General features: G+C 60.8%; 2 protein-coding genes across 2 annotated transcripts in view; one reads left to right on the top strand and one right to left on the bottom strand.

The window, feature by feature from the left end:
- The window catches only part of CHD3 (chromodomain helicase DNA binding protein 3), a gene marked incomplete at its 3' end in the record, with an annotated part of 66,894 nt that extends 51,909 nt beyond the window's left edge, over window positions 1–14,985 (bottom strand). The window contains 6 exon segments of the mRNA XM_050308833.1: window positions 353–481; window positions 1,181–1,415; window positions 2,396–2,522; window positions 3,335–3,521; window positions 4,502–4,620; window positions 14,649–14,985. Coding sequence (XP_050164790.1) covers window positions 353–481; window positions 1,181–1,415; window positions 2,396–2,522; window positions 3,335–3,521; window positions 4,502–4,620; window positions 14,649–14,898 — 1,047 coding nt within the window.
- Window positions 14,986–20,807: 5,822 nt separating this feature from the next.
- NAA38 (N-alpha-acetyltransferase 38, NatC auxiliary subunit) lies at window positions 20,808–23,027 on the top strand. Its single transcript, XM_050308832.1, has 3 exons — window positions 20,808–20,898; window positions 21,521–21,691; window positions 22,112–23,027. The coding sequence occupies exons 1-3, from the start codon at window positions 20,808–20,810 to the stop codon at window positions 22,204–22,206; spliced, it is 357 nt and encodes a 118-aa protein (XP_050164789.1). The 3' UTR covers window positions 22,207–23,027.
- Window positions 23,028–23,993: the final 966 nt, after the last annotated feature.

The following is a 23,993-nucleotide window of genomic DNA, read 5'->3' as shown; positions in this document are numbered from 1 at the left end:
CTGTCCCCATGTCCCCACCCACAGTGACCTCATCCCCAGTGTCCCCAGTGCGCTCATGTCCTGTCTCCCAGCACTCCCAGTGTCCCCATGTCCCCAACCAGCACCATCCCCGGTGCTCCCAGTGCCCCCCTACCCTGTTCCCAGTTCCCCCAGTGCCCCCCACCCTGTCATCCACTGCCCCCCCGTGCCCCCTGCCCTGCCCACCCAGTGCTCCCAGTGCCCCCTGCCCGCCCAGTGCTCCCAGTGCCCCCTGCCCTGTCCCCTCCAGTGCCCCCTGCCCTGTCCCCCCCCAGTCCCCCCAGTGCCCCAGCCTGTCCCCCCCAGTGCCCCCAGTGCCCCCAGTGGGACCCACCGAGCTGCTCTTCTTGCGCTTCCCCCCCAGCACTCCCAGTTTGATCTTGAGCGGTGCCATCTTCCTGCCCTTCATCTTCCTCTTCCAGCTCGGGCACCTCGGGCTCTTGTTGCGCTCTGTGCCCGGGGCCTGGGGGCACCTAGGCTTAGGGGCCTCGGGACCCCCACAGAGCCCCCACCCACCCCCAGGCTCCCCCAGGCACCACTGAAGTCCCCCAGAGACCCTCGGACCCCACCAGTGACACCCCAGAAGCCCCCAGGATCCCCTTATAGACCCCTAAACTCCCCTAGGACCCCTAAAGCCCTTCAGGATCCCCCCCAAACTCCCCCAGGGGACCCTCAAACCCTGCCAGTGACCCCCAAAAGCCTCCAGGATCCCTTACAGAGCCCCCAAACCCCCCAGGGACCCTCTAGGGATCCTCAAACCACCCCAGGGACCCTCTGAACTCCCCCAGGGACCCCTAAAGCCCCTCAGGGATCTCCCCAAACCACCCAGGGACCCTCTGAACTCCCCCAGGGATCCCGAAGCCCTCCAGGGATCTCCCAAACCAGCCCAGGGACCCTCTGAACTCCCCCAGGGATCCCCAAAACCACCCCAGGGACCTCCCAAACCACCCCAGTGAGCCCCCAGACTCCCCCAGGACCCCCAAAACCACCCCAAGGACCTCCCAAACCACCCCAGTGAGCTCCCCCAGACTCCCCCAGGGACCCCCCACCCCCCCCAAGGATCCCCTTACAAACCCCTCAACCCCCCCCCACCCACCCAGCTCCCCGGGGTGGGATCGCCCCAGGACCCCGGGGTGGGGGTTTGGGGTGCGGGTGACCCCACCTTGCCCTCCTTGGTCTTGGCCTTGCGCAGGGGGCCGGGGGCCTCGGGGGCCACGTTGGCCACGGCCGCCGACACCTGCTCGGCCACGGCGGCGGCGGCGGCGGCGGCAGCGGCGGCCACGGCGGCGGCAGAGCCCTTGAAGGGGTTGTTGGCGCTGAACTCGCGCCACTTGGCCCCCAGGATGGTCATCATCTTGGACATGGGGATCTTGGGGTTCTTCTTGGCGATCAGGGGCCTGCCGGGGAGAAGGGGGTGACAGGGACAGGGACAGGGGACAGGGGACAGGGGACAGGGACAGGGACAGGGGACAGGGACACTCTGGGGATTCACGGATCTCTCTCACCCCCTGGGTGCCCCAAGGTGTCCCCAGGGTCCCTCAGGACACCCTGGGTACCTCTGTGCCCACCCACCTCCCCAGCACCCCACACAGGCACCCAGAAGGACCCTGAGATAACCCCAAACCGCCCCCCCAGTGCCCCCCTGCACCCCAAGGGACCCCCTGGGTGCCCCCCAGCCACTGAGGTGACCCCAAAGTACCTAAAAGGACACCCCCCAACCCCTCCCCAGTGCCACTTGGCCCCCAGGATGGTCATCACCTCCAACAGGGGGATTTTGGGGGTCTTCTGGCCCGTCAGGGGCCTGCTGGGGGGACAGGGGGGCACGTGGGACGGGGGTGTTTGGGGACACCCAGGGAATTGGGGGCTCCAGGGGTGTTTGGGGACACCCAGGAACTTGGGGGTTCCAGGGGTGTTTGGGGGACACCCAGGAACTGGGGGGCTCCAGGGGTGTTTGGGGACACCCAGGGAATTGGGGGCTCCAGGGGTGTTTGGGGACACAGGGAATTGGGGGCTCCAGGGGTGTTTGGGGACACCCAGGGAACTGGGGGGTTCCAGGGGTGTTTGGGGACACCCAGGGAACTGGGGGGTCCAGGGGTGTTTGGGGGCACCCAGGGAATTGGGGGCTCCAGGGGTGTTTGGGGGCCTTCAGGAAGCACAGAACTCTCATCCTGAACTGTCCCCCAGCACCCCAAGGTGCCCCCCAGCACCCTGAGCTGCCCTGAGAGGACCCCCTGAGCACCCTGAACTGTCCCTAGCACCCTAAAAGGACCCCCTGAGCACCCCCAGGTGCCCCCCAGCAGGCAGAGGGACCCCCTGAGCACCCCGAGGTGCCCCCAGCAGGCAGAGGGACCCCGCAGGTGCCCCCCCAAGGCCCCACCTCATGAACTGGCTGAAGGCCTTGTAGTTGGTGAGGGTGTGGTAATCCTCCTCGGTGAACACGTGGTCCACGTCCTCCAGCCCCCAGGCCCCCAGCAGCTGGGCTGAGGACTTCTGCTCCACCGCCTGCAGGGGACATTGGGGACATTGGGGCATCAGTGGGGACATCACTGGGGACATTGGGGACATCACTGGGGACATTGGGACATCATTGGGGACATTGGGACATCATTGGGGACATTGGGGACATCACTGGGGACATTGGGACATCATTGGGGACATTGGGACATCACTGGGGACATTGGGGACATCATTGGGGACATTGGGGACATCATTGGGGACATTGGGGACATGGGGTCCACGTCCTCCAGCCCCCAGGCCCCCAGCAGCTGAGCTGAGGACTTCTGCTCCACCGCCTGCAGGGGACATTGGGGACATTGGGGACATCACTGGGGACATTGGGACATCACTGGGGACATTGGGGACATCACTGGGGACATCACTGGGGACATTGGGGACATCACTGGGGACACTGGGACATTGGGGGACACGGAGGACACAGGGCCCCTGTGATGACCCCCATGGGAGGCAAGACCCCCAGTGGGCACCCCCTGAGTACCCCCCCAGTGACAGGACTCCCACAGGACCCCATCCAGTGACAGGACCCCCATGGGTGAAGGGACCCCCATGGGTGACAGGACCCTCCCAGCAACGGGACCCCCACGAAAGCCCCCCAGCTGCCCAAACCTCCATTTCCCTCCAGGCCCCGAGTGCCCCCTGCCCCACAGTGCCCCCTGCCCCAAGTGCCCCAGCCCAGGTGCTGCCCCACAAGTGTCCCCTGCCCCAGGCACCCGGCCCTGGGTGCCCTGCCCATGAGCACCCCCAGCCCGTGTGCCCCCACCTCCCCCGGAGTGCCTCAGCCCTGAGTGCCCCAGGCACCTGACCTTCTGCCCCCCCTCCTCGTCCGCCTTTTTCCGCCTCTTGGTCTTTTTCTCCTTCTTCTCGCGGTGCTTCCTCCGCCGCTTCCGCGCCGCCCCCCCCGAGTCGCTGCCCCCGCTCTCCGACTTCTCCCGGTACTCCTCGCGCGGGTACTCGTCCCGCTCCGACTCCAGCTCATCCTCGCTCACCTGGGAGACCCTGCACAATCTGGACCCTGGGATCAACCTGGGACCTCCTGGGACCACCTGGGACCCCTGGGATTAATCTGGGACCCCTGGGACCACCTGGGACCCCCACCCTGTCCCACCCCGGGTACTCGTCCCATTCCGACTCCAGCTCATCCTCGCTCACCTGGGAGACCCCTGCGATTAATCTGGGACCCCTGAGACCACCTGGGACCACCCAGGATCACCTGGGACCACCCAGGATCACCTGGGACCCCCACCCTGTCCCACCCCGGGTACTCGTCCCGCTCCGACTCCAGCTCATCCTCGCTCACCTGGGAGACCCCTGCGATTAATCTGGGACCCCTGGGATTAATCTGGGACCCCTGGGACCACCTGGGACCACCCAGGATCACCTGGGACCCCCGGGACCCCCACCCTGTCCCACCCCGGGTACTCGTCCTGCTCCAACTCCAGCTCATCCTCACTCACCTGGGAGGACCCCTGCGATTACTCTGGGACCCCTGGGACCACCTGGGACCCTGGGATTATCTGGACCTGGGACCACCTGGGACCCCCACCCTGTCCCACCCTGGGTACTTGTCCCGCTCCAACTCCAGCTCATCCTCACTCAGCTGGGAGACCCCTGCGATTAATCTGGGACCTCTGGGACCACCTGGGACCCCTGGGATTAATCTGGGACCCCTGGGACCACCTGGGATCCTGGGACCCCACCCTGTCCCACCCTGGGTACTCGTCCCGCTCCGACTGCAGCTCATTCTCGCTCATCTGGGAGGGACCCCCAGGATCACCTGGGACCCCTGGGACCCCCACCCTGTCCCACCCCAGGTACTCGTCCCGCTCTGACTCCAGCTCATCCTCGCTCACCTGGGAGGGACCCTCAGCATTACCTGGGACCCCTGGGACCACCCAGGATCACCCGGGGTTACCTGGGACCCCCACCCCCACCCCGGTGTCCCCCAGGCTGTCCCGGGATCACTCACCAGCTTTTTCCGTTTCCGGGGTTTCCCAGGTTTGTTTTCCTTCTGTTTCCGAGGGCCTCGTTTCTTCTTCTTCACCCCCAGGGCCCCCTCGAGGCCCCGCAGCAGCTCGTCCTCCCCATCTGCGGGGACAACAGCCTGAGTCGGGGGACAGGGACACCGGGGACAACAGCCTGAGCCAGGGGACAGGGGGACAACAGGGACACTGGGGGACAACAGCCTGAGCCAGGGGACAGGGACACCGGGGACAGCAGGGGACAACAGCCTGAGCCAGGGGACAGGGACACCAGGGGACACCGGGGACAACAGCCTGAGCCAGGGGACAGGGACAACGGGGGACAACAGGGACACCAGGGACAACAGCCTGAGCCAGGGGACAGGGACACCAGGGACACCAGGGGGACATCAGGAGGACAGCGATGGACAGGGATGGGGACACCAAGGGGGACACCAGGGGTCACAACCGCCAGCAGAGGATTCCCCAACCCTCACACAGGGACACCATGACAATGACACAGAGAATTCCCCAACCCTCACACAGGGACACTGGTGTCACTGTGACAGTGGCAGAGGAGTCCCCAACCCTTACACAGGGACACCAGTGTCACTGTGACAGTGGCAAAGGAGTCCCCAACCCCTGGTGACGGTGGCAGAGGATTTCCCAACCCCTCACCGGTGTCACACTGACGGTCACCAACTGCCAGCAGAGGAGTCCCTGAGCCCTCCCCAGTGTCCCCATGGCAGTGACAAGAGGATTCCCCAACCCCTGGTGACGGTGACAGAGGATTCCCTGAGCCCTCCCTGGTGTCACAATGACAGTGACCAACTGCCAGCAAAAGGAGTCCCCGAGCCCTCCCCGGTGTCCCCGTGAGGGTAGCAGAGGATTCCTCAGCCCTTTACCGGTGTCACACTGACGGTCACCAACTGCCAGCAGAGGAGTCCCCAACCCTCACACGGGGACACCATGACAATGACACAGAGGATTCCCCAACCCTCACACAGGGACACTCGTGTCACTGTGACAGTGGCAGAGGATTCCCCAACCCCTGGTGACGGTGACAGAGGATTCCCTGAGCCCTCCCCGGTGTCCCCAAAGCAGTGACAAGAGGATTCCCCAACCCCTGGTGACGGTGACAGAGGATTCCCCAAGCCCTCCCCGGTGTCCCTGTGACAGTGGTAGAGGAGTCCCCAAGCCCTGGTGACGGTGGCAGAGGATTCCCTGAGCCCTCCCCGGTGTCCCTGTGACAGTGGCAGAGGATTCCCTGAGCCCTCCCTGGTGTCCCTGTGACAGTGGCAGAGGATTCCCTGAGCCCTCCCCAGTGTCACACTGACAGTGGCAGAGGATTCCCCGAGCCCTCCCCAGTGTCCCCATGACAGTGGCAGAGGATTCCCCAACCCCTGGTGACGGTGACAGAGGATTCCCCGGTGTCCCTGTGATGGTGGCAGAGGAGTCCCCAACCCCTGGTGACGGTGACAGAGGATTCCCCGAGCCCTCCCCAGTGTCCCCCTGACAGTGACAGAGGATTCCCCAAGCCCTGGTGACGGTGACAGAGGATTCCCCGAGCCCTCCCCAGTGTCACAGTGACAGTGGCAGAGGATTCCCCGAGCCCTCCCCGGTGTCACAGTGACAGTGACAGAGGATTCCCCGAGCCCTCCTGTCACGCTGCCGGTGACCAACCGCCCGCCAGCAGAGGATTTCCCCAGCCCTTGGCCGGGGGCCACCAGCGGTGTCCCCGTGACACCGAGGCCACCAGGGCGCCGCGTTCCCAGGGCCGTCCCCGGGGCGGTGACACCGCCACATCCGTGTCACGGCCCCGGCTGCCCCCGCGGCCTTGGCAGCCGCTCGGGGGGGAGGCCCCGGAGAGGCGTCACGTCTGCCAGGCGCTGGCACGGCCTGCGCTCGTGTCCCCCCCTGCCACCACCTCACCCCGTCAGTCACCTCCCAGTCACCCCATAAATCACCCCATAAATCACCCCATAAATCACCCCCGGGACGCGGCTCAGGGAGGGAACCCCCCCAGGGGAAGGGACAGCCCGGGGGGTGCCAAGCCTGGCGTGGGGAGCGAGAGGAGCGAGAGGAGGAAGCGACAGCCGGGGTCACATTCCTGAATAATCCCCTGGCACCACCCGCTGCCAGCACCGCCCGGCAGCGCCGGGACCACCCGGGAGCGACTGCGATCAACCGGGAGCGACTGGGATCAACCAGGACCGACTGGGATCAACCGGGACCGACTGGGATAACCTGGGACCAACTGGGATCAACCAGGACCGACTGGGATAACCCGGGACCAACTGGGATAACCTGGGACCAACTGGGATCAACCAGGACCGACTGGGATAACCCAGGACCAACTGGGATCAACCAGGACCGACTGGGATAACCCAGGACCAACTGGGATCAACCAGGACCGACTGGGATCAACCAGGACCGACTGGGATAACCCAGGACCGACTGGGATAACCCAGGACCAACTGGGATCAACCAGGACCGACTGGGATCAACCAGGACCGACTGGGATAACCCGGGACCAACTGGGATCACCCGGGATAACCCAGGACCAACCGGGTTCACCCGGGACCAACCAAGACAAACCGGGACCACCCGGGAGCGACTGGGATCAACCAGGACCAACTGGGATAACCTGGGACCAACTGGGATCACCCAGCACCAACCGGGACCACTCAGGATAACCTGGGACCAACCAGGAGCACTTGGGATAACCCAGGACCAACCGGGACCAACCAGAATAACCCAGGAGCAACCAGGACCAACTGGGACCAACCGGGATAACCCAGGACCAACCAGGACCAACCAGGACCAACTAGGACTAACTGGGACCAACTGGGATCACCCGGGGCCAACCAGGATAACCTGGGATAACCCAGGACCAACTAGGATCACCCAGGACCAATCAGGACCAACCGGGAGCACCCGGGATCACCGACATCATCCCCCGGGAGAAACCCCCGAAACAGCTTTGTCTGCCTGGGGGGATGAAAAAAAAACCCAAAAAAGCCTCTTTTTTGGGGCCTGTTTTGGGGGTAAAAACACCCCCAAAGCCTCTTTTTTGGGGCCTATTTTGGGGGGTGAAGAAAACCCTCAAACCCTCTTTTTTTACGCCTGTTTTGTGGGGTGGGGGGGGAGAGCAGATAAACCCCCAAATCTCTTTTTTCCTGCTTGGTTGTTTTGGCTTTTTTTTGGGGAGGGAGGGGGTAAAACCTCTTTTTTTTCTGGTGGAAAATGAAACCACCCAAACCTTTTTTTTTTTTTCTGGGATACCCCCCCCCCTCCCAAAACCCCTTTTTTTTTCTTTCCCTGTGTTAAAAAAAAACCAAACCCAAACCTCCTTTTTTTTTCTTTTTTTCTGCCTTTTTTTTTTTTTTGGAGGAAAAAAAGCCTCAAAATGTCTTTTTTTTTTTCCTGCCTGGTTTTCTTCCCCCTTCCCCTCCCCCAAATGGCAGCGCCATAGGGTCCTTCCCCACCCTTCTCGCTGAATTCCCCCCTTTCCCTGTTTTCCCCCTCCCACACTCCCCACCGTCACTCAGGGCGGTCCCAGCCCGATCCTGTCGTTTTTGGGGGTTTCCCACCTTTCCCCCTCCCCCGTTTTCCACCCCGGCCCCATCGGACATGCGCAGGGCGCGCTAGGCAAAGCATCAACCAGAATTTTCCACACACGTGACGCTCCCACTCCCCCCACACACACACAAAAAACACCCCCGGGGGGGGGGCCACGAGGAGAAAAAACCTCCAAACACCCCCCCAAAAAAAAAACCTACAGAGGAGAGAGGTGGGAAATGATGGGGGGGAACGGTGGGAATTGGAGTGAAAGGGTGGAAAAAAAAGGGAAGGCAGGAGAAGGAGGAGGAGGGAAAGGAAAGGGGGGGGGAAAGGTGGAAAAATGGGAAATATGAACAAAAAACCACAATCGAGAAAAAAAAAAACACAGAGAGAGAGAGAGAGGAGAGAGAGAAAGGGGGAGTGATTCCGGAAAAGGGGAGGAAGGAGTTGGAACAAAGGAAGAGGGAGGGGAGCTCCGAAAAGGGGGAAAAGGGGGGAACGGCACGTGGAGAGCCCGCGGGTCCTTCCTCCCCCAAAAAAGGGCAAAAAAACCCCAATTTGGGGCTTTTGGGGCCGTTCTGTGCAGTTTTGGTGCCGCTGCCGGAGCGGCCGGAGGGGCCTTTGCTCCCAACTTGGGGAAAAATCTCCCAACTTCAGGCCTGGTTTAGGGTTTTTTTTTTTTGGAGGGGAAATGTGGGCGCTGCGGGCGCTCCCCCCTCCCCCCCCAGCTGGGGCCATTGTTCTGGAAACGGGAAAAACTGGGAAAAAGAATGAAAAAAACCCTCAGGACCAACAAGTTTGAGCCGGGGAGGAGGGGGAGGAGTCGCCTTCCCGCTGGGAAAAGGGGGGAAAAGTGGAGTTTCACCTCAAATCCGGGGGGAAAAGGGGGAAAAAGGGGGAAAAAAAAAGGATCAAAGCGCTGCTCTGGGGGGAGGAAAGGTGACAAAAATTGGGATTCCTGGAGACAGGGGCAGGGAAAAAGTTACAAACTGGGCATTTGGGGCGTTGAAAGGAGGAGAGAGGTGAAAAAAACGGGGATTGGGGTTGGTGGGGGGAGGGAAAAGTTAAAAATCTGATTTTTGGGGGTGTTCAGGAGGCCCCACGTGGGTCACTCGAGGGATGGGGGGGGAAATAATTCAGGAATGGCCCCAAAAAGTCCAGGAAAAGCCAAAGGAAACCTGCAGGGAAGGGGCAGGCCCAGCTGGGAGGGGAGATTTGCCCTTTCTGAGCAGTTTTTTGGGGGGTAAAAAAAGGGGGGAAATGTAAATTGAGCCGTTCCTGAGCTTTTCTGGAGGGGAGAGAGCTGTGAAATGGGAATTCTGAGCATCCTGGGGGGTTCTAAAACCCCGAATTTGAGCGCTGGGGAGCATTTTGGGGAGCTCTGGCACCCAAAGAACCAATTCCTGAGCGTCTGAGGGGGGAAAAAAGAGGGGTCAAAGCCCCCAATTTACCAATTTCTGAACAATTTTTGGGGGGCAAAAGAGGGGATTTGAAATCCAAAGCTTTCTACCAAAAATTCCAAGCTTTTCCAGGAAAAGAAATTGTTCCAAAATCCGAATTCACTCTTTTCTTGAGTGGTTTGGGGAGCTCCAAAATCCACATTTACCTGATTCTGAGCACTTTTTTTGGGGGAGGAGAGAGGAAAAAAGGGAGTCTAAAATCCAAATTTACCTCTTTCTGAGCATTTTAAGGCCCAGAGAGGGCTCCAAAATCCACCTTTTCCCATTTCTGAGCATTTTGGAGGGGAAAAAAAGGGGGGATCTAGCCCTTAATTTTAGTGATTTCTAACCCTCTGCAGAAAAAGAAGGTTTCTAACACCTCAATTTACCCATTTCTCAGCATTTTCAAAGGGAGTGGCTTCCCTTTAAAGCTGTTTTTTCAACCAGACCGACCCTCTGGGCTCTGAGACACCTTTTTTTAACCCCCCTGGACACTTTGAGGCCAAACTAGAAAAAAAAACAAACAAAAACAACCCAAGAAATCTCACTCAGAAGAAAGGAGGGAAAAAAGCATCATTTTGCTACGAAAATGCTCAATTTTAGGTCCTCACCTGACAGAAAACCACCAGCAAAGGTGGTGGAAGCCCCAAACCGGCCACTCCAGGTGGGAAAAAGGGGCATTTTGGGGCTAAATCCTCTTTTTTTCCCCACTTTTTTTAACGCCCACGGGAGGGAATCTCAGGGGAAGGGAAGGAACAGACCCCAAAACTGCCCCCCCAGGGCCTCGGAATTTGGGGGGGGAGGCGCAGCTGAGTCACCAGCACCCCAAAGTGAGCGCTGAGAAACAAAATAAATCACGAGAAATCACCTCAAAACGCAGTAAAACGGAATAAAATCTGATAAAATCCAAGGAAAAGGCTCTCTGGGCCCCCATCAGTCAGTGTCGGGTCCTGGGGATGGGGGGGGGTCTGTCCTGGAGGGGGGTTTGGGGGGGACAACAGGTGACATCAGCACCCAAACACCCCAGCACAGGGGGAGAGGCAACCCAGGTCCTGGCAGGTGAAAAATGGACCCCAAACACCCCAACACGGGGTGTAACAGCCTGTCCTCGGTCCTGGCAGGTGAAAAATGGACCCAAACACCCCAACACGGGGTGTAACAGCCTGTCCTGGGTCCTGGCAGGTGAAAAATGGACCCAAAACACCACAACTCCGACCCCACAGGATCAGGGTGGGGGTCAGCACCCACCCTGGGTCCTGCCAGGGGAACACCTGCCCCCCACACCCCACACTGGGGGGTGCAGCACCCACGCCGGGTCCTGCCAGGTATCCAACACCTGCTCAGGTCCTGTCAGGTCCTGAGACAGGGCCCATCACCCCACAACCATCCTGGATCCTGTCAGGTACCCAGCATCTGTTCAGGTCCTGTCAGGTATCCTACAGCCCCATCACCCCACAGCTGTTCAGGTCCTGTCAGGTCCTGATCCAGGTCCCATCACCCCATAACCATCCTGGGTCCTGTCAGGAGCACAACAACCCCATCACCCCACATGTGTTGGGGTCCTGTCAGGTCCTGAGCCAGGTCCCATCACCCCATAACCATCCTGGGTCCTGTCAGGAGCACAACAACCCCATCACCCCACAGCTGTTCGGGTCCTGTCAGGTATCCAACAACCCCATCACCCCACAGCTGTTCAGGTCCTGTCAGGTATCCAACATCTGGTCAGGTCCTGTCATGTCCTGTCAGGTCCTGAGCCAGGTCCCATCACCCCACAACCATCCTGGGTCCTGTCAGGTATCCAACAGCCCCATCACCTCACATCTGTTCAGGTCCTGTCAGGCACCCCCTGCCCCACAGTGCCCACCCTGGGTCCTGTCAGGGGGTCACTGCCCCACAGTGCCCACCCTGGTCCTGTCAGGGGGTCACCACCACGCCCTGCCCCCTGTGAGGGGCTGTCACAACCACTCCAGGTCCTGTCAGGCACGTGCCACCCCACACCCCACACCCCACACCCCGGGGTGCAGCACCCACCCTGGGTCCTGCCAGGGACCAACAGCACCCACTGCCCCCACCATGGGGTCAGCACCCACCCCAAACTCCTGCCAGGGGACCAACAGCACCCACTGCCCCCACCATGGGGTCAGCACCCACCCCAAACTCCTGCCAGGGGACCAACAGCACCCACTGCCCCCATCATGGGGTCAGCACCCACCCTGGGGCCTGGCAGGGGACCAACAGCCCCCACTGCCCCCACCATGGGGTGCAACAGCCACCCTGGGGCCTGCCAGGGGACCAACAGCACCATCACCCCACATCTGCTGGGGTCCTGTCAGGTACCTACAGTCCCCTCACCCCACATCTGCTCAGGTCCTGTCAGGAGCACAACAGCCCCATCACCCCACATGTGTTGGGGTCCTGTCAGGTACCTACAGCCCCATCACCCCACAGCTGTTGGGGTCCTGTCAGGAGTACAGCCCCATCACCCCATACCCATCCTGGGTCCTGTCAGGAGCACAGCCCCATCACCCCACATCTGTTCAGGTCCTGTCAGCACAGCCCCATCACCCCACATCTGTTCAGGTCCTGTCAGGAGCACAGCCCCATCACCCCACATCTGTTCGAGTCCTGTCAGCACAGCCCCATCACCCCACATCTGTTCGAGTCCTGTCAGAAGCACAGCCCCATCACCCCACATCTGTTCAGGTCCTGTCAGAAGCACAACAACCCCATCACCCCACATCTGCTCAGGTCCTGTCAGAAGCACAACAACCCCATCACCCCACATCTGTTGGGGTCCTGTCAGGAGTACAACAGCCCCATCACCCCACATGTGTTGGGGTCCTGTCAGGTACCTACAGCCCCATCACCCCACAGCTGTTGGGGTCCTGTCAGGAGCACAGCCCCATCACCCCACATCTGCTCAGGTCCTGTCAGGAGCACAACAACCCCATCACCCCACACCCATCCTGGGCCCTGTCAGGTATCCAACAGCCCCATCACCCCACATGTGTTGGGGTCCTGTCAGGAGCACAGCCCCATCACCCCACATGTGTTGGGGTCCTGTCAGGAGCACAGCCCCATCACCCCACACCCATCTGGGCCCTGTCAGGTATCCAACAGCCCCATCACCCCACATCTGCTGGGGTCCTGTCAGGTTCCTACAGCCCCATCACCCCACATCTGTTGGGGTCCTGTCAGGTACCTACAGCCCCATCACCCCACATCTGTTCAGGTCCTGTCAGGAGCACAACAGCCCCCTCACCCCACATGTGTTCGGGTCCTGTCAAGTACCTACAGCCCCATCACCCCACACCCATCCTGGGCCCTGTCAGGGGACCATCTGCCCCCGTCACCCCACATGTGTTGGGGTCCTGTCAGGAGCACAACAGCCCCATCACCCCACATGTGTTCGGGTCCTGTCAGGAGCCTACAGCCCCATCACCCCACATCTGTTGGGGTCCTGTCAGGTTCCTACAGCCCCATCACCCCACATCTGTTGGGGTCCTGTCAGGAGCACAGCCCCATCACCCCACATGTGTTCGGGTCCTGCCAGGTACCTAACATCTGTTCAGGTCCTGTCAGAAGCACAGCAACCCCATCACCCCACATCTGTTGGGGTCCTGCCAGGTACCTACAGCCCCATCACCCCACATCTGTTGGGGTCCTGTCAGGTACCTACAGCCCCCTCACCCCACATCTGTTGGGGTCCTGTCAGGAGCACAGCCCCATCACCCCACATGTGTTGGGGTCCTGTCAGAAGCACAACAACCCCATTACCCCACATGTGTTGGGGTCCTGTCAGAAGCACAGCCCCATCACCCCACATGTGTTGGGGTCCTGTCAGGTTCCTACAGCCCTATCACCCCACACCCATCCTGGGCCCTGTCAGGGGACCATCTGCCCCCATCACCCCCCACCCGTGGGGTCCCGTGCCCGAGCGGGGGGATGTGGGGCAGGGGGTGTCCCCACACACACACCGAGGGACACACGTGGGGACACTCGGGGGGATTCGGTTGTTTACAAACACACAACTCCCCCAAACCCCCGGCCAGTGTGGTGGGAGCGCTGAGGGCACCGAGGGGGCACATCGGGGGTCTCCTGTCCCTGTGGAAAGCTCTGAGGGACTGGGGGGACTTGGGGGTCTCAGAGGGTCTCCGGTCCCTGCAGGAAGCTCTGAGGGGACTGGGGGGGTCTCGTGGGGTCCCGGTATCTGTGGGAAGCTCTGAGGGAGTGGGGGGTCTCGGGGGGTCTCCGGTGCCTGTGGGAAGCTCTGAGGGGACGAGGGGTGACTGAGGGCTCGGTGCCCATGGGAAGGATCTGAGGGAATGGGGAGCAGATCGGGGGTCCCGGTGCCTGCGGGAAGCTCTGAGGGGACCCGGGGAGAGCTCGGGGGTCTCGAGCTCAGGGGTCTCGGTGCCTGCAGGAAGGTCTGAGGGATGGGGGGAGCACATCGGGGGTCCCGGTGCCTGCAGGAAGGTCTGAGGGAACCCGGGGAGAGCTCGGGGGTCTCGGAAGCTCTGATGGAGTGGGGATGCTCGGGAGTCGAGGGACCCCGGTACCTGCGGGCGCCTCCGGCGGCCCCGGGAAGGTCTGAGGGAGTGGTGAGGGGGTCGGGGTCTCGGTGCCTGCAGGAAGGTCTGAGGGGAGTGGGGGCGGATCGGGGGTCTCGGTGCCTGCGGGAAGGTCTGAGGGACGGGGAGGGGGCTCAGGGGATCCCGGTGCCTGCAGGAAGGTCTGAGGGACGGGGAGGCAGATCGGGGTCTCGGTGCCTGCGGGAAGGTCTGAGGGACGGACGGAGCGGATCAGGGGTCGCGATACCTACGGGAAGGTCTGAGGGGACCGGGGGGCGGATCGGGGGTCTCGGTGTCTGCGGGAAGGTCTGAGGGGACTGGGGAGCGGATCGGGTCTCGGTCTGAGGGACGGAGGGAGCAGATCGGGGGTCTCGGTGTCTGCGGGAAGCTCTGAGGGGACCGGGGGGCAGATCGGAGGTCTCGGTGCCTGCGGGAAGCTCTGAGGGGACTGGGGAGCGGATCGGGTCTCGGTCTGAGGGGACCGGGGGGCGGATCGGAGGTCTCGGTGCCTGCGGGAAGCGCTGAGGGCTCAGGGTGGGGGCGGAGGTGACCGAGGGTGGCCCGAGGGGTCCCAGCGGTACCTGCGGGCGCCTCCGGCGGCCCCTGGACAGCAGCGGCGGCGGCGGCGGCAGCAGCGACGGGCGCGGGGGGCGGCGGCGGCGGCGGCAGCGGCGGCGGGGCCGGGGCCGGCCCGGGGAAGATGTCGGGGGCCCCGCGGTGCCCGGCCAGGAGCGCGGCGGCGGCGGCGGCGGCGGCGGCGGCGTCTTCCTCCTCCTCCTCCTCGTCGTCCTCCTCGTCGTCGTCCTCCTCGTCCCCCTCGGACACCGCCATCTCCTCCTCCTCCTCCTCGTCCTCCTCAGCGGGGACGCCATGGCGGGGTGAGGGCGGGGGCCGGGGGACCCTCGGCGCGCGCCGCTCCCACCGCCCCAAACCGCCTCCGCGGCGCGGATCAGGGGGCGGACGGGGCGAGCCCCAGGGCCGGGACCCGGCGGGGCCGCGCGGGGGGCGCGGGGGGGGCGGCGGCGATGGGGCGAAAAAGCGCCGGATCGGTTAAAATCGCCTCAGGGCGCGGGAGGCGGCGGGCGGCGGGACGGCGCCGGCAGCGAAAATGGCCGCCCCGGGTGTAATTTTAAAATAACTCTCTCCCCCCTCCCTCCCCTCTTAAAAAAAAAAAAATAATACAATTAAAAAAAAATATAAACCACACAAAACAAACAAAAAAAAAACCAGGCCGGGAGGGGGGGAAGCGTAAAAAAAAAAAGGAGAAGGGAGGGGTTAAAAATGAGGGAAAATGGGGGAGTGGGGGGGTGGGGCCCCCCCTCAGGGAAAAAAAAGGCGCAAAATGGCCGAGTGAGGGGCTGGGGAAGTTGCCCCACACGCACCTGGGGAGGGTGGAAAAGAGGCGAAAAAGGGCGAAAAAAGCCCCGAAAAAACACACAAAACAACCCACAAAAGGGGGAGGGGAAGTTAAGGGAGGTGGTGGGGGGGGGGGATTAAAAAATTAATTTTTTTTTTTTTTTTTTTTAAGGAACGGAAAGGGAAGCGTCGAAGGGAGGAATCGGAGGAATAAGGGAGAGGATGGAAAAAAAAAAAAAGGGGATTAAAAAAAACGGAGGGGAGAGGAAAAGATGAAATGAAAAACTTGGCGGGGAAAAGGGGAGGAAGGGAAAGAAAAAAGGGTAAAAATCGACATGAAAATTTAAGAGGGGGAAGGGATGGGGAGAGAAAGGGGGAAAATCGACATTGGGAATTATTATGGCCAAGGAGGAAGGCTAAAAAAAAAAAAAAAATAACGTTCAAAATTAAAAAGGGGAATGGAATGAAGAAAAGCTTAAAAAAAAATCAAGAAAAATTCAAAAGGCTGAAAAGGAAAAAGAGGTGAAAATCAACATTAAAAAGCCGGGGGGGAAAAAACCCCAAAACTTAAAAATCAACGTGAAAAAAAAAAAGCCAAAGATTTAAAAAAAAAAAATCAAAAAAAAAACCAAAAAGCATTAAAAACAAGAACCGTGAAAAATAAGACTCCTTAAAAAACAATAAAAAAATCCAAATAAACCCCCTGAAACACCTAAAAATAATAAATCTCAAAGCCTTCTCCCCCCCTTCCCCCCCCCCTCGCCGCTACAGCCCGAGCAGGCGAATAATCCTCATTTTGCTCATTTTTCGGGGGTTTTGGGGTGCGTTTGGGGGGCCTCAGGAATGATCTTTTCTCTTCCCCGCAGATCCCGGCTCGGCTCGGGCCAATATTTGGGTGGCCCCGGCCGGGGGGGACCCGAAGGCGAAGGATTTTTTTTTCTGCCTTAAAACAAAGATGGCTGCGGTAAATTATTTCTTTTTCTGCCTTTTTTTTTTTTTTTTTTTTCCTCTCTTTCTCCTTATACTTCCCCCCCCCCTCCCCTTCCATAAAAATATTTCGGGGGGGGATTAATCACTACTCATGCTCAGTGTGACATCAGCATAAATTGTTAAAGGTTAACTAGTTCCATACTAGTCACGGGGCCTGCTTTTTGGGCATTTTTACCCGTTTTTTCCCCCCTTTCGCCCATTCCTCCTCCCCTTCCCCCCCCCGGAGTGATTTTAAACACACATAAAAAAAAAAAGGCGTTTTTTTTTTGTTCTTTCTCCCTCCCTTCTCGACTTTGAAATACTTGGGAAGGGAGTGGTTTGGTGGGTTGGGTTTTGTTGGGGTTTTGTTTTGTTTTTTTTTTTTTTGCTTTTTTTGGAGTTTCTCGAGGCTGCAGGGGAGGAAGGACAAAAAAAAAGGGGGAGAGGTTTATAAAGATTTAAAAAAAAAAATCGGAGAAGGGATTGGAAAGATTGGGAGGGAGTGAAAAAGAGCAAAAAGGTTGGGAAAGGGAAAAAAAAGAGCAGGGAGGAATCAAAATGAAAAGGCAAAAAGGGGAAAAAAGATTGGAAAGGAATAAAGGTTGGAAAGGGGTGGAAAAACTGAAAAAGAAAAAAAGATTGAAAAAGGGCGAATAAAAAGATTGAGAAGGGGAAAAATATCGAGAAGGGATAAAAAAGATTGGAAAAGGGCAAAAAGATTGAAAAGGGGGGGGGAAAAGGTTGAAAAAGGGCAAAAAGATTGCAAAAGGGGAAAAGATTTGGAAGGAATAAAAAGATTGAAAAAAGAGAAAAAGGATGAAAAGGAATAAAAAAATGTTGAAAAAAAGAGATTTTAAAACGTGAAGAGAGAAAAAGACTGAGAAAGAAAGAAAGGTTTAAAAAAGGAAAAAAGGTTGAATGAGGAAGAAAAGATTCAAAATGTAAAAGAGGGAAAATAATCCAAATGGATAAAAAAGGGGGAAATGGTTGAAAGAGGGAAGAAAGGAAAAAGGAAAAAAAAAATTAAATGGAGAAAAATATTCAAAAAGGGCGAAAAAGGAAAAAAGATTGGAAAATAAGATTAAAATAGAAAAAGGATGAAAAAGGGCAGAAACGTAAAAATAGGTGAAAATATTCAGAAAGGAATGAAAATTAGAAAAAAAAAGATTGAAAAGGGGGAAAATATTAAAAAGGAAAAAAAGATGGAAGGAAAAAGAGGGGAAAAAAAGGTTGAAAAAGAAGAAAAAAGATTGCAAAAGAAAGGGGAAAGTTTGAAAGAGCTCTGACCCTTTTTTTTCCCCCCTCCTGCTCCTTTTTTGGGACTTTTTTGCCCCAAAGTGCTGGGCTGACACGTTGGGGCAGCAGATTTGTAAAATGATATAAAATGGGCTTAAAAAAACCCCAGAAAACCCTCAAAGTTTGGGCTTTTTGGGGGCCGTTTTTGTGGTGTCCTCCCCCCATTTTGGGTGGAGTTTTTTGCCCCCCATTTTGGGGTTTTTTTCACCCCAAACCCACTGGTGGTTGTTGGCCCAACCTCCCTGTGAGACCCCCAATGACCCCAAAACCCCCCCAACCCCCTGGGTGACACCGTGAGACCCCCAGTGACCCCAAACCCCCAAACCCCTGGGGTGACACCGTGAGACCCCCAGTGACCCCAACCCCCCAAACCCCTGGGGTGACACTGTGAGACCCCAGTGACCCCAAAATCCTCCCAAACCCCTGGGGTGACACCGTGAGACCCCCCAGTGACCCCAAATCCCCCAAACCCCTGGGGTGACACCGTGAGACCCCCAGTGACCCCAAAACCCCCCCAAACCCCTGGGGTGACACCGTGAGACCCCCCCAGTGACCCCAAAATCCCCCCCAAACCCCTGGGGTGACACCGTGAGACCCCCCCAGTGACCCCCAAGTCCCCCACAGCGTCGTCCCCCCAGTGTCCCCACTGTCACCTGGGCCTGGGGTGTTTTTGTCACCGTCCCAGTCCCAGGGACCCCGGGAGGGTGACACGGTGACCCCAGGGGTCCCACGGGGGGGTCACCGGGCTGGGACACCGGGAGGGACAGGGGGGTCACCCCCACCTGCACCCCCAGCACGGGGACAGCTGAGGGGACACCGAGGATGTGCAGGAGACGGGGGGGGCAGCTGGACAGGGACAGGGACAGGACAGGGATGGGACAGGGGACACAGACAGGGGACATGGACAGGATGGGACAGGGGAAGGACAGGGGACATGGGCAGGATGGGACAGGGGACAGGACAGGGGACACAAACAGGGGCAGGACAGGGGACAGGGGACATGGACAGGTGACAGGGACAGGGGACAGGGACAGGTGACACAAACAGGGACAGGGGACACGGGCAAGGGACAGGTGACAGGGAACATGGACAGGTGACAGGGACAGGGGACAGGGAACACAAACAGGGACAGGGGACAGGGACAGGACGGGACAGGGGACAGGACAGGGACAGGGGACAGGGATGGGACAGGTGACAGGGAACATGGACAGGGGACAGGACAGGGGACAGGGACAGGGGACAGGGATGGGACAGGTGACAGGGAACATGGACAGGGGACAGGACAGGGGACAGGGACAGGGGACAGGGACAGGGGACAGGAACAGGGGACAGGGACAGGACAGGGGACAGGGACAGGGGACAGGACAGGGGACAGGACAGGGGACAGGATGGGACAGGGGACACAAACAGGGACAGGGACAGGGGACAGGGGACAGGGACAGGACAGGGGACACAAACAGGGACAGGGACACAAACAGGGACAGGGGACAAGACAGCTGGACAGGGACAGGGGACACAAACAGGGACAGGGGACACGGACAGGGGACAGGACAAGGGACAGGGGATAGGACAGGGGACACAAACAGGGACAGGGGACACAGACAGGGGACAGGACAGGGGACACGGACAGGGGACACAAACAGGGACAGGGGATAGGGACAGGGGACACAAACGGGACAGGGACAGGGGACAGGACAAGGGACAGGGGACAGGACAGGGGACACGGACAGGGGACACAAACAGGGACAGGTGACACAGACAGGGGACATGGATAGGTGACATGAACTGGTGACACAACAAGACCCGGACAGCTGGACACGGACAGGTGACACGGACAAGTGACACAGGTGACATGGACAGGTCACACACAGACACACGGACAGGTGACACAGAAAGACAGGGGGACACCCCAGTGCTCCAGGGTGGCATCAGGTCACCGTGCTGGGGACACAGCCCAGGGGACAGGGGACAGGACAGGGGCTGGTGCCACCATTGTCACCTGCTGTCACCCCCCCGGGGGGGGCAGTGTCACCTGTCACCCAGGGGACACCGAGGCTGTGCCACCCTCACCTGGGGACACCCGAGGGACACCTGAGGGACACCTGGGGACACCTGAGGGACACCTGGGGACATTAAAGCTGTGCCACCCCCTGGGGGGGACGATGTCACTGCCACCCCTGGGGACACTTGGGGACATCGAGGGGGTGACACAGAGTGATGCCCCCCCCACACTGTCACCCCACAGCTGGGGGTGTCCCCAGGGAGGGTCCCCCTGTCCCCCCCCTTCCCCCCCAAGGCTTTGCTGGGTCTGGTTGTGACAAAATCCGGTTTATTTTGGCTCGAGAAAAGTTGTGATTTGCCCCCAAAATCGGAGGGGGGACCCTCAAACTCCCAGTGTCAACGCTCGATGTCCCAGCGGGGCTGGGGAGGCTGGGGCTGAGGGGCTGAGGGGGTTGGGAGGAGGGCAGGGGCTTAGGGGTGCTGGGGGCTAGGGGCTGGGGGCTGGGGGGTTGGGGAGGGCAGGGGGTTTAGGGGTGCTGGGGGCGTTGGGGGTCTCAGCACCCCCAGAACGGGGGTGGGCGAGACCCCCAAAAGGATGATGAGGGACCCCCTTGGGGACAGAGACCCCCTTCAAAGAACTCCACCCCACCAAGAGGGACCCTCGACACTGGGGGGTTCTGGTGACCCCAATGTGTGGAGGGGTCATTGAGTCCCTAATTTGGGGGATCCCGACTTCCCAGCCCCTCGACCTCCGGGACCCCCTCAGTCCCTCATGAGCCCCCCGCCCCGGGGTCCCCCGGGCACCTCTCAGGGGCCCCCAGGCCGGGCCTGCGCCGCCCGTCGCCATGGCAACAGCGGAAGCTGCGCCCCGGGGACGCGCGGGGCATGACGGGAGTTGTAGTTCACGGTCCCGGTTCCACCATTGCGGTTAACGGCGCGCGGGGCACGCCGGGAGTTGTAGTTCGTGGTTCCCCCTCCGCCGTTGCCGGTAACGGCGCGCGGGGCATGCCGGGAGTTGTAGTTCGTGATTCCGCCTCCGCCATTGCCGGTAACGGCGCGCGGGGCATGCCGGGAGTTGTAGGCGTTTCCCGCGGGGCACGCCGGGAAGCGGCGCCATCATGGCGGAACCGCCGGTAGAGGCGGGGGGCGGCGGAGGGGGCGACCCGGCGGTGAGTGAGGCCTGGGGCTCGGGGGTCTCTGGGGTCCGGGGTGAGTGGGGCTCTAGGGGGCCCGGCCGTGAGTGAGGGGTCTCGGGGGCAGGCGGTGAGTGGGGGTCCGGGGGTGAGTGAGGGGTCTGGGGGCCGGCGGTGAGTGAGGTCCGGGGAGTGGGGGTCCGGGGGCTTTGAGGGTCTCTGGAGGTCCAGCGGTGAGTGAGGGGTCCGAGGGGGAAGCTTTGGGGGCCTGGCGGTGAGTGAGGGGTCCAGGAGGGGCTTTGGGGGCCCGGGGGTGAGTGAGGGGTCCGGGGGTCTTTGGGGGTCTCTGGGGTCCAGCTGTGAGTGAGGGTCCGGGGGGTCTCTGGGGGTCCGGGGGTGAGTGAGGGGTCCAGGGAGGGGCTTTGGGGGCCCGGGGGTGAGTGAGGGGTCTGGGGATCTCTGGGGCCGGGGCTGAGTGAGGGGCCTGGGGAGTCTTTGGGGGCCGGGAGAGGCTATCATGGGGGATTTATGGGGGATCTCGGTGGGGCTGAGGGATCCCAGGGTGTGTTTGGGGTCTCGGAGGCTCTGGGGGGGTCGCAGGGACGGGGTTGGGGGCAGCAGGAACGGGGTGAGAGCGCTAGGAGTGCCGGAGGTGCTCGTGGTGGGGGTTTCGGTCTCACCCTCCCTTTATCCCCCAGGAGCCCGGGCGGGGTCTCGGGCCCTCGAGCGGCAGCGCCTCGAGGCGCTTCTGAACCGCAGCCTGCGGATCCGAATGTCGGACGGGAGGACCCTCGTGGGGGCCTTTCTGTGCACGGACCGGCAGAGCAACGTCATCCTGGGCTCGGCACAGGAGTTCCTCAAGGCCGCGGGTCCGGGGGTCTGAGGTGTCACTGGGGGCTATGGGGGCTAAGTGGGGGTGGGAGTGTCCCTGTGCCCTGGCATCAGGATCAGGATCAGGGGATCCTGGGAATGGCTCGGGAATTCCTCAAGGCCGAGTGGTCCAGGGGGTCTGGGGTCATGGGAGGGGTTATGGGGGCTCTAGGGGGTCACTGGGGGGTTATGGGGATCTCTAAGGGGGCTCTGGGGGGCTTGGAGGGTTTTGGGGTCTCTGGGGGGGTGGGAGTGTTCTATGCTCTGTCACAGCAAAGGGATCGCGGGCTCAGCTGGAAAGGGAGGGTGGGGGGTTTATGGGGGGCTCTGGGGTGGTTTTGGGGGGTCTGGACAGCCAGGACCCCCATCCTGGGAGGGTCCTGACCCCCTTTTTGCCCCCCTTTTCCTTCCCCCCCCAGACGCCTTCCCGGGCAGCGAACCCCGAGTGCTGGGCCTGGCCATGGTGCCCGGGCACCACATCGTGTCCATCGAGGTGGAGCCCCCCTACCCCTGAGGGGGGACCCCCGGGGATGGAGGGACCCCTGGATGGACCCCCAGAGCCCTGAAGGACCCCTGGATGGACCCCCAGAGCCCTGAGGGACCCCTGGAGGGACCCCCAAAGCCATGAGGGACCCCTGGATGGACCCCCACGGGACCCCTGAAACCCCCAGGGACCCCTGGATGGATCCCCAGTGCCTGAGAAACCCCCACCAGACCCCTGAAACCCCCAAGGACCCCTGGATGGATCCCCAACACCCCCAGGGACCCCCAGATGGACCCCCAAAATCCTGATGGAGCCCTGGATGAAGCCCCTCCCCCCGAGGGACCCCCCGCATGGAGCCCTGAAACCAACCCTGAGGGACCCCCCATGCCTGAAGGACCCCCACATGGACCCCCTACCTGGGAGGGACCCCCAACATCTGATGGACCCTCAAATGGACCCCCAACAACTGAGGGACCCTCAAATGGACCCCCAAAACCTCGAGGGACCCCCAAATGGACCCCCAAAACCTCGAGGGACCCCCAAATGGACCCCCAAAACCTCGAGGGACCCTCAAATGGACCCCCAACAGCGGGACTTACCCCGAGTGACCCCCGGGCCACAGAGACCCCCAACACGTGATGGACCCCCCAGATGGACCCCCCAAGAGTGGGAGGGAACCTCTGGCACCTGATGGACCCCTCCCCCAGGAGACCCCCCCCTCAAATCCATGTGGGGACCGCCCCCCCTCGTGGCTCAGGGGTTGGGGGGGGTCCCCACGGTGCCATTAAAGCCCCCCCAGCCACGTTGTCCCCGTGTGACTCCTGTGTGTGACCCCCACATTTGTGTGACAGGAGCCCCCAATTCCTGCCCTCCCCCAATTCTGCCTCCTCTGTGCCCCCTCACTCCCTCAGACCCCAATTCCTGTCCCCCCTCCCCTCTGTGCCTGCCCTCCCCCTGTGCCCCCTCCCCGATTTCTGCCCCTCCCCCATTCTCCTGTTCCCCCTCCCCCATTTCGCATCCCTGGACCCCTCAGTTCCTCCCCCCCCCAACTTTCCAGTGCCCCCTCCCCAATTTCTGTGCCCTCCTTCCCAATTTTCACCCCCTCCCCCAAAAGGAGCGCTCGGGCTTTGCCATTAATTTAATCTCAGGTACAAAATAGCTTCTGGGGGAGGGGTGGGCTAGGGGCCCCCGCCCCTCCCCACCCCCAAAAACACCGGGGGGCGGCGGGGAGGGACACGGGGAGGGCAGGGGCGGCCGCAGGGCCCAGCACCATGGTGGGGGTGGGGGTGGGGAGCAGGGGCACAACCCTCCCCTCCCCAAGGTCAGGGGTCACCGGGTGATGGGGGCATGGGAAGTCACCCGGGTCACCCTTAACCCCCAGACCACTCCCTCCCCGAGAGTCAGGGACCCCGGCCCGACCCCCAATAAATAAAGCGACCCTCCCCCGGTGTATAAATTAAAAAGAGGAAAAAAAAGAAGAAAAAGATCATTTACAAAAAAACCAAAATGAAAAAGAGGCTCGGGGAGGGGGTGGGGAGGGGCACCCAAGGCCCCTCCCCTGCAGGGGCTCCTGCTGCCCCCTTTTGGGGGGAGAGTGCACAGGCCCCTCCCCCTTTGCACCATGGTTTGGGAGGCCCCCTTCAGAGACCTGAGCCCCCGGCAGGGGAGGCGAGGGGCACCCAAAAATGCACCCCCTTCGGGCCCCTCCCCGGACCCGTATGGGGAGGGGCGGCTGGTATGGGGGGAGGGGCGAGTTTTGGTTGAATCTTGGCAAGGGGTCGAGACCCCCAAAAAGTGCCCCTCCCCAACCCCCTTAA

Source organism: Myiozetetes cayanensis, unplaced genomic scaffold (assembly GCF_022539395.1).
Source record: "Myiozetetes cayanensis isolate MyiCay16 unplaced genomic scaffold, myiCay2020 scf131, whole genome shotgun sequence".
NCBI classification, from domain to species: domain Eukaryota; kingdom Metazoa; phylum Chordata; class Aves; order Passeriformes; family Tyrannidae; genus Myiozetetes; species Myiozetetes cayanensis.
Note: the sequence above shows the minus strand (reverse complement) of the source record. Positions and strands in the feature narration are given on the sequence as shown.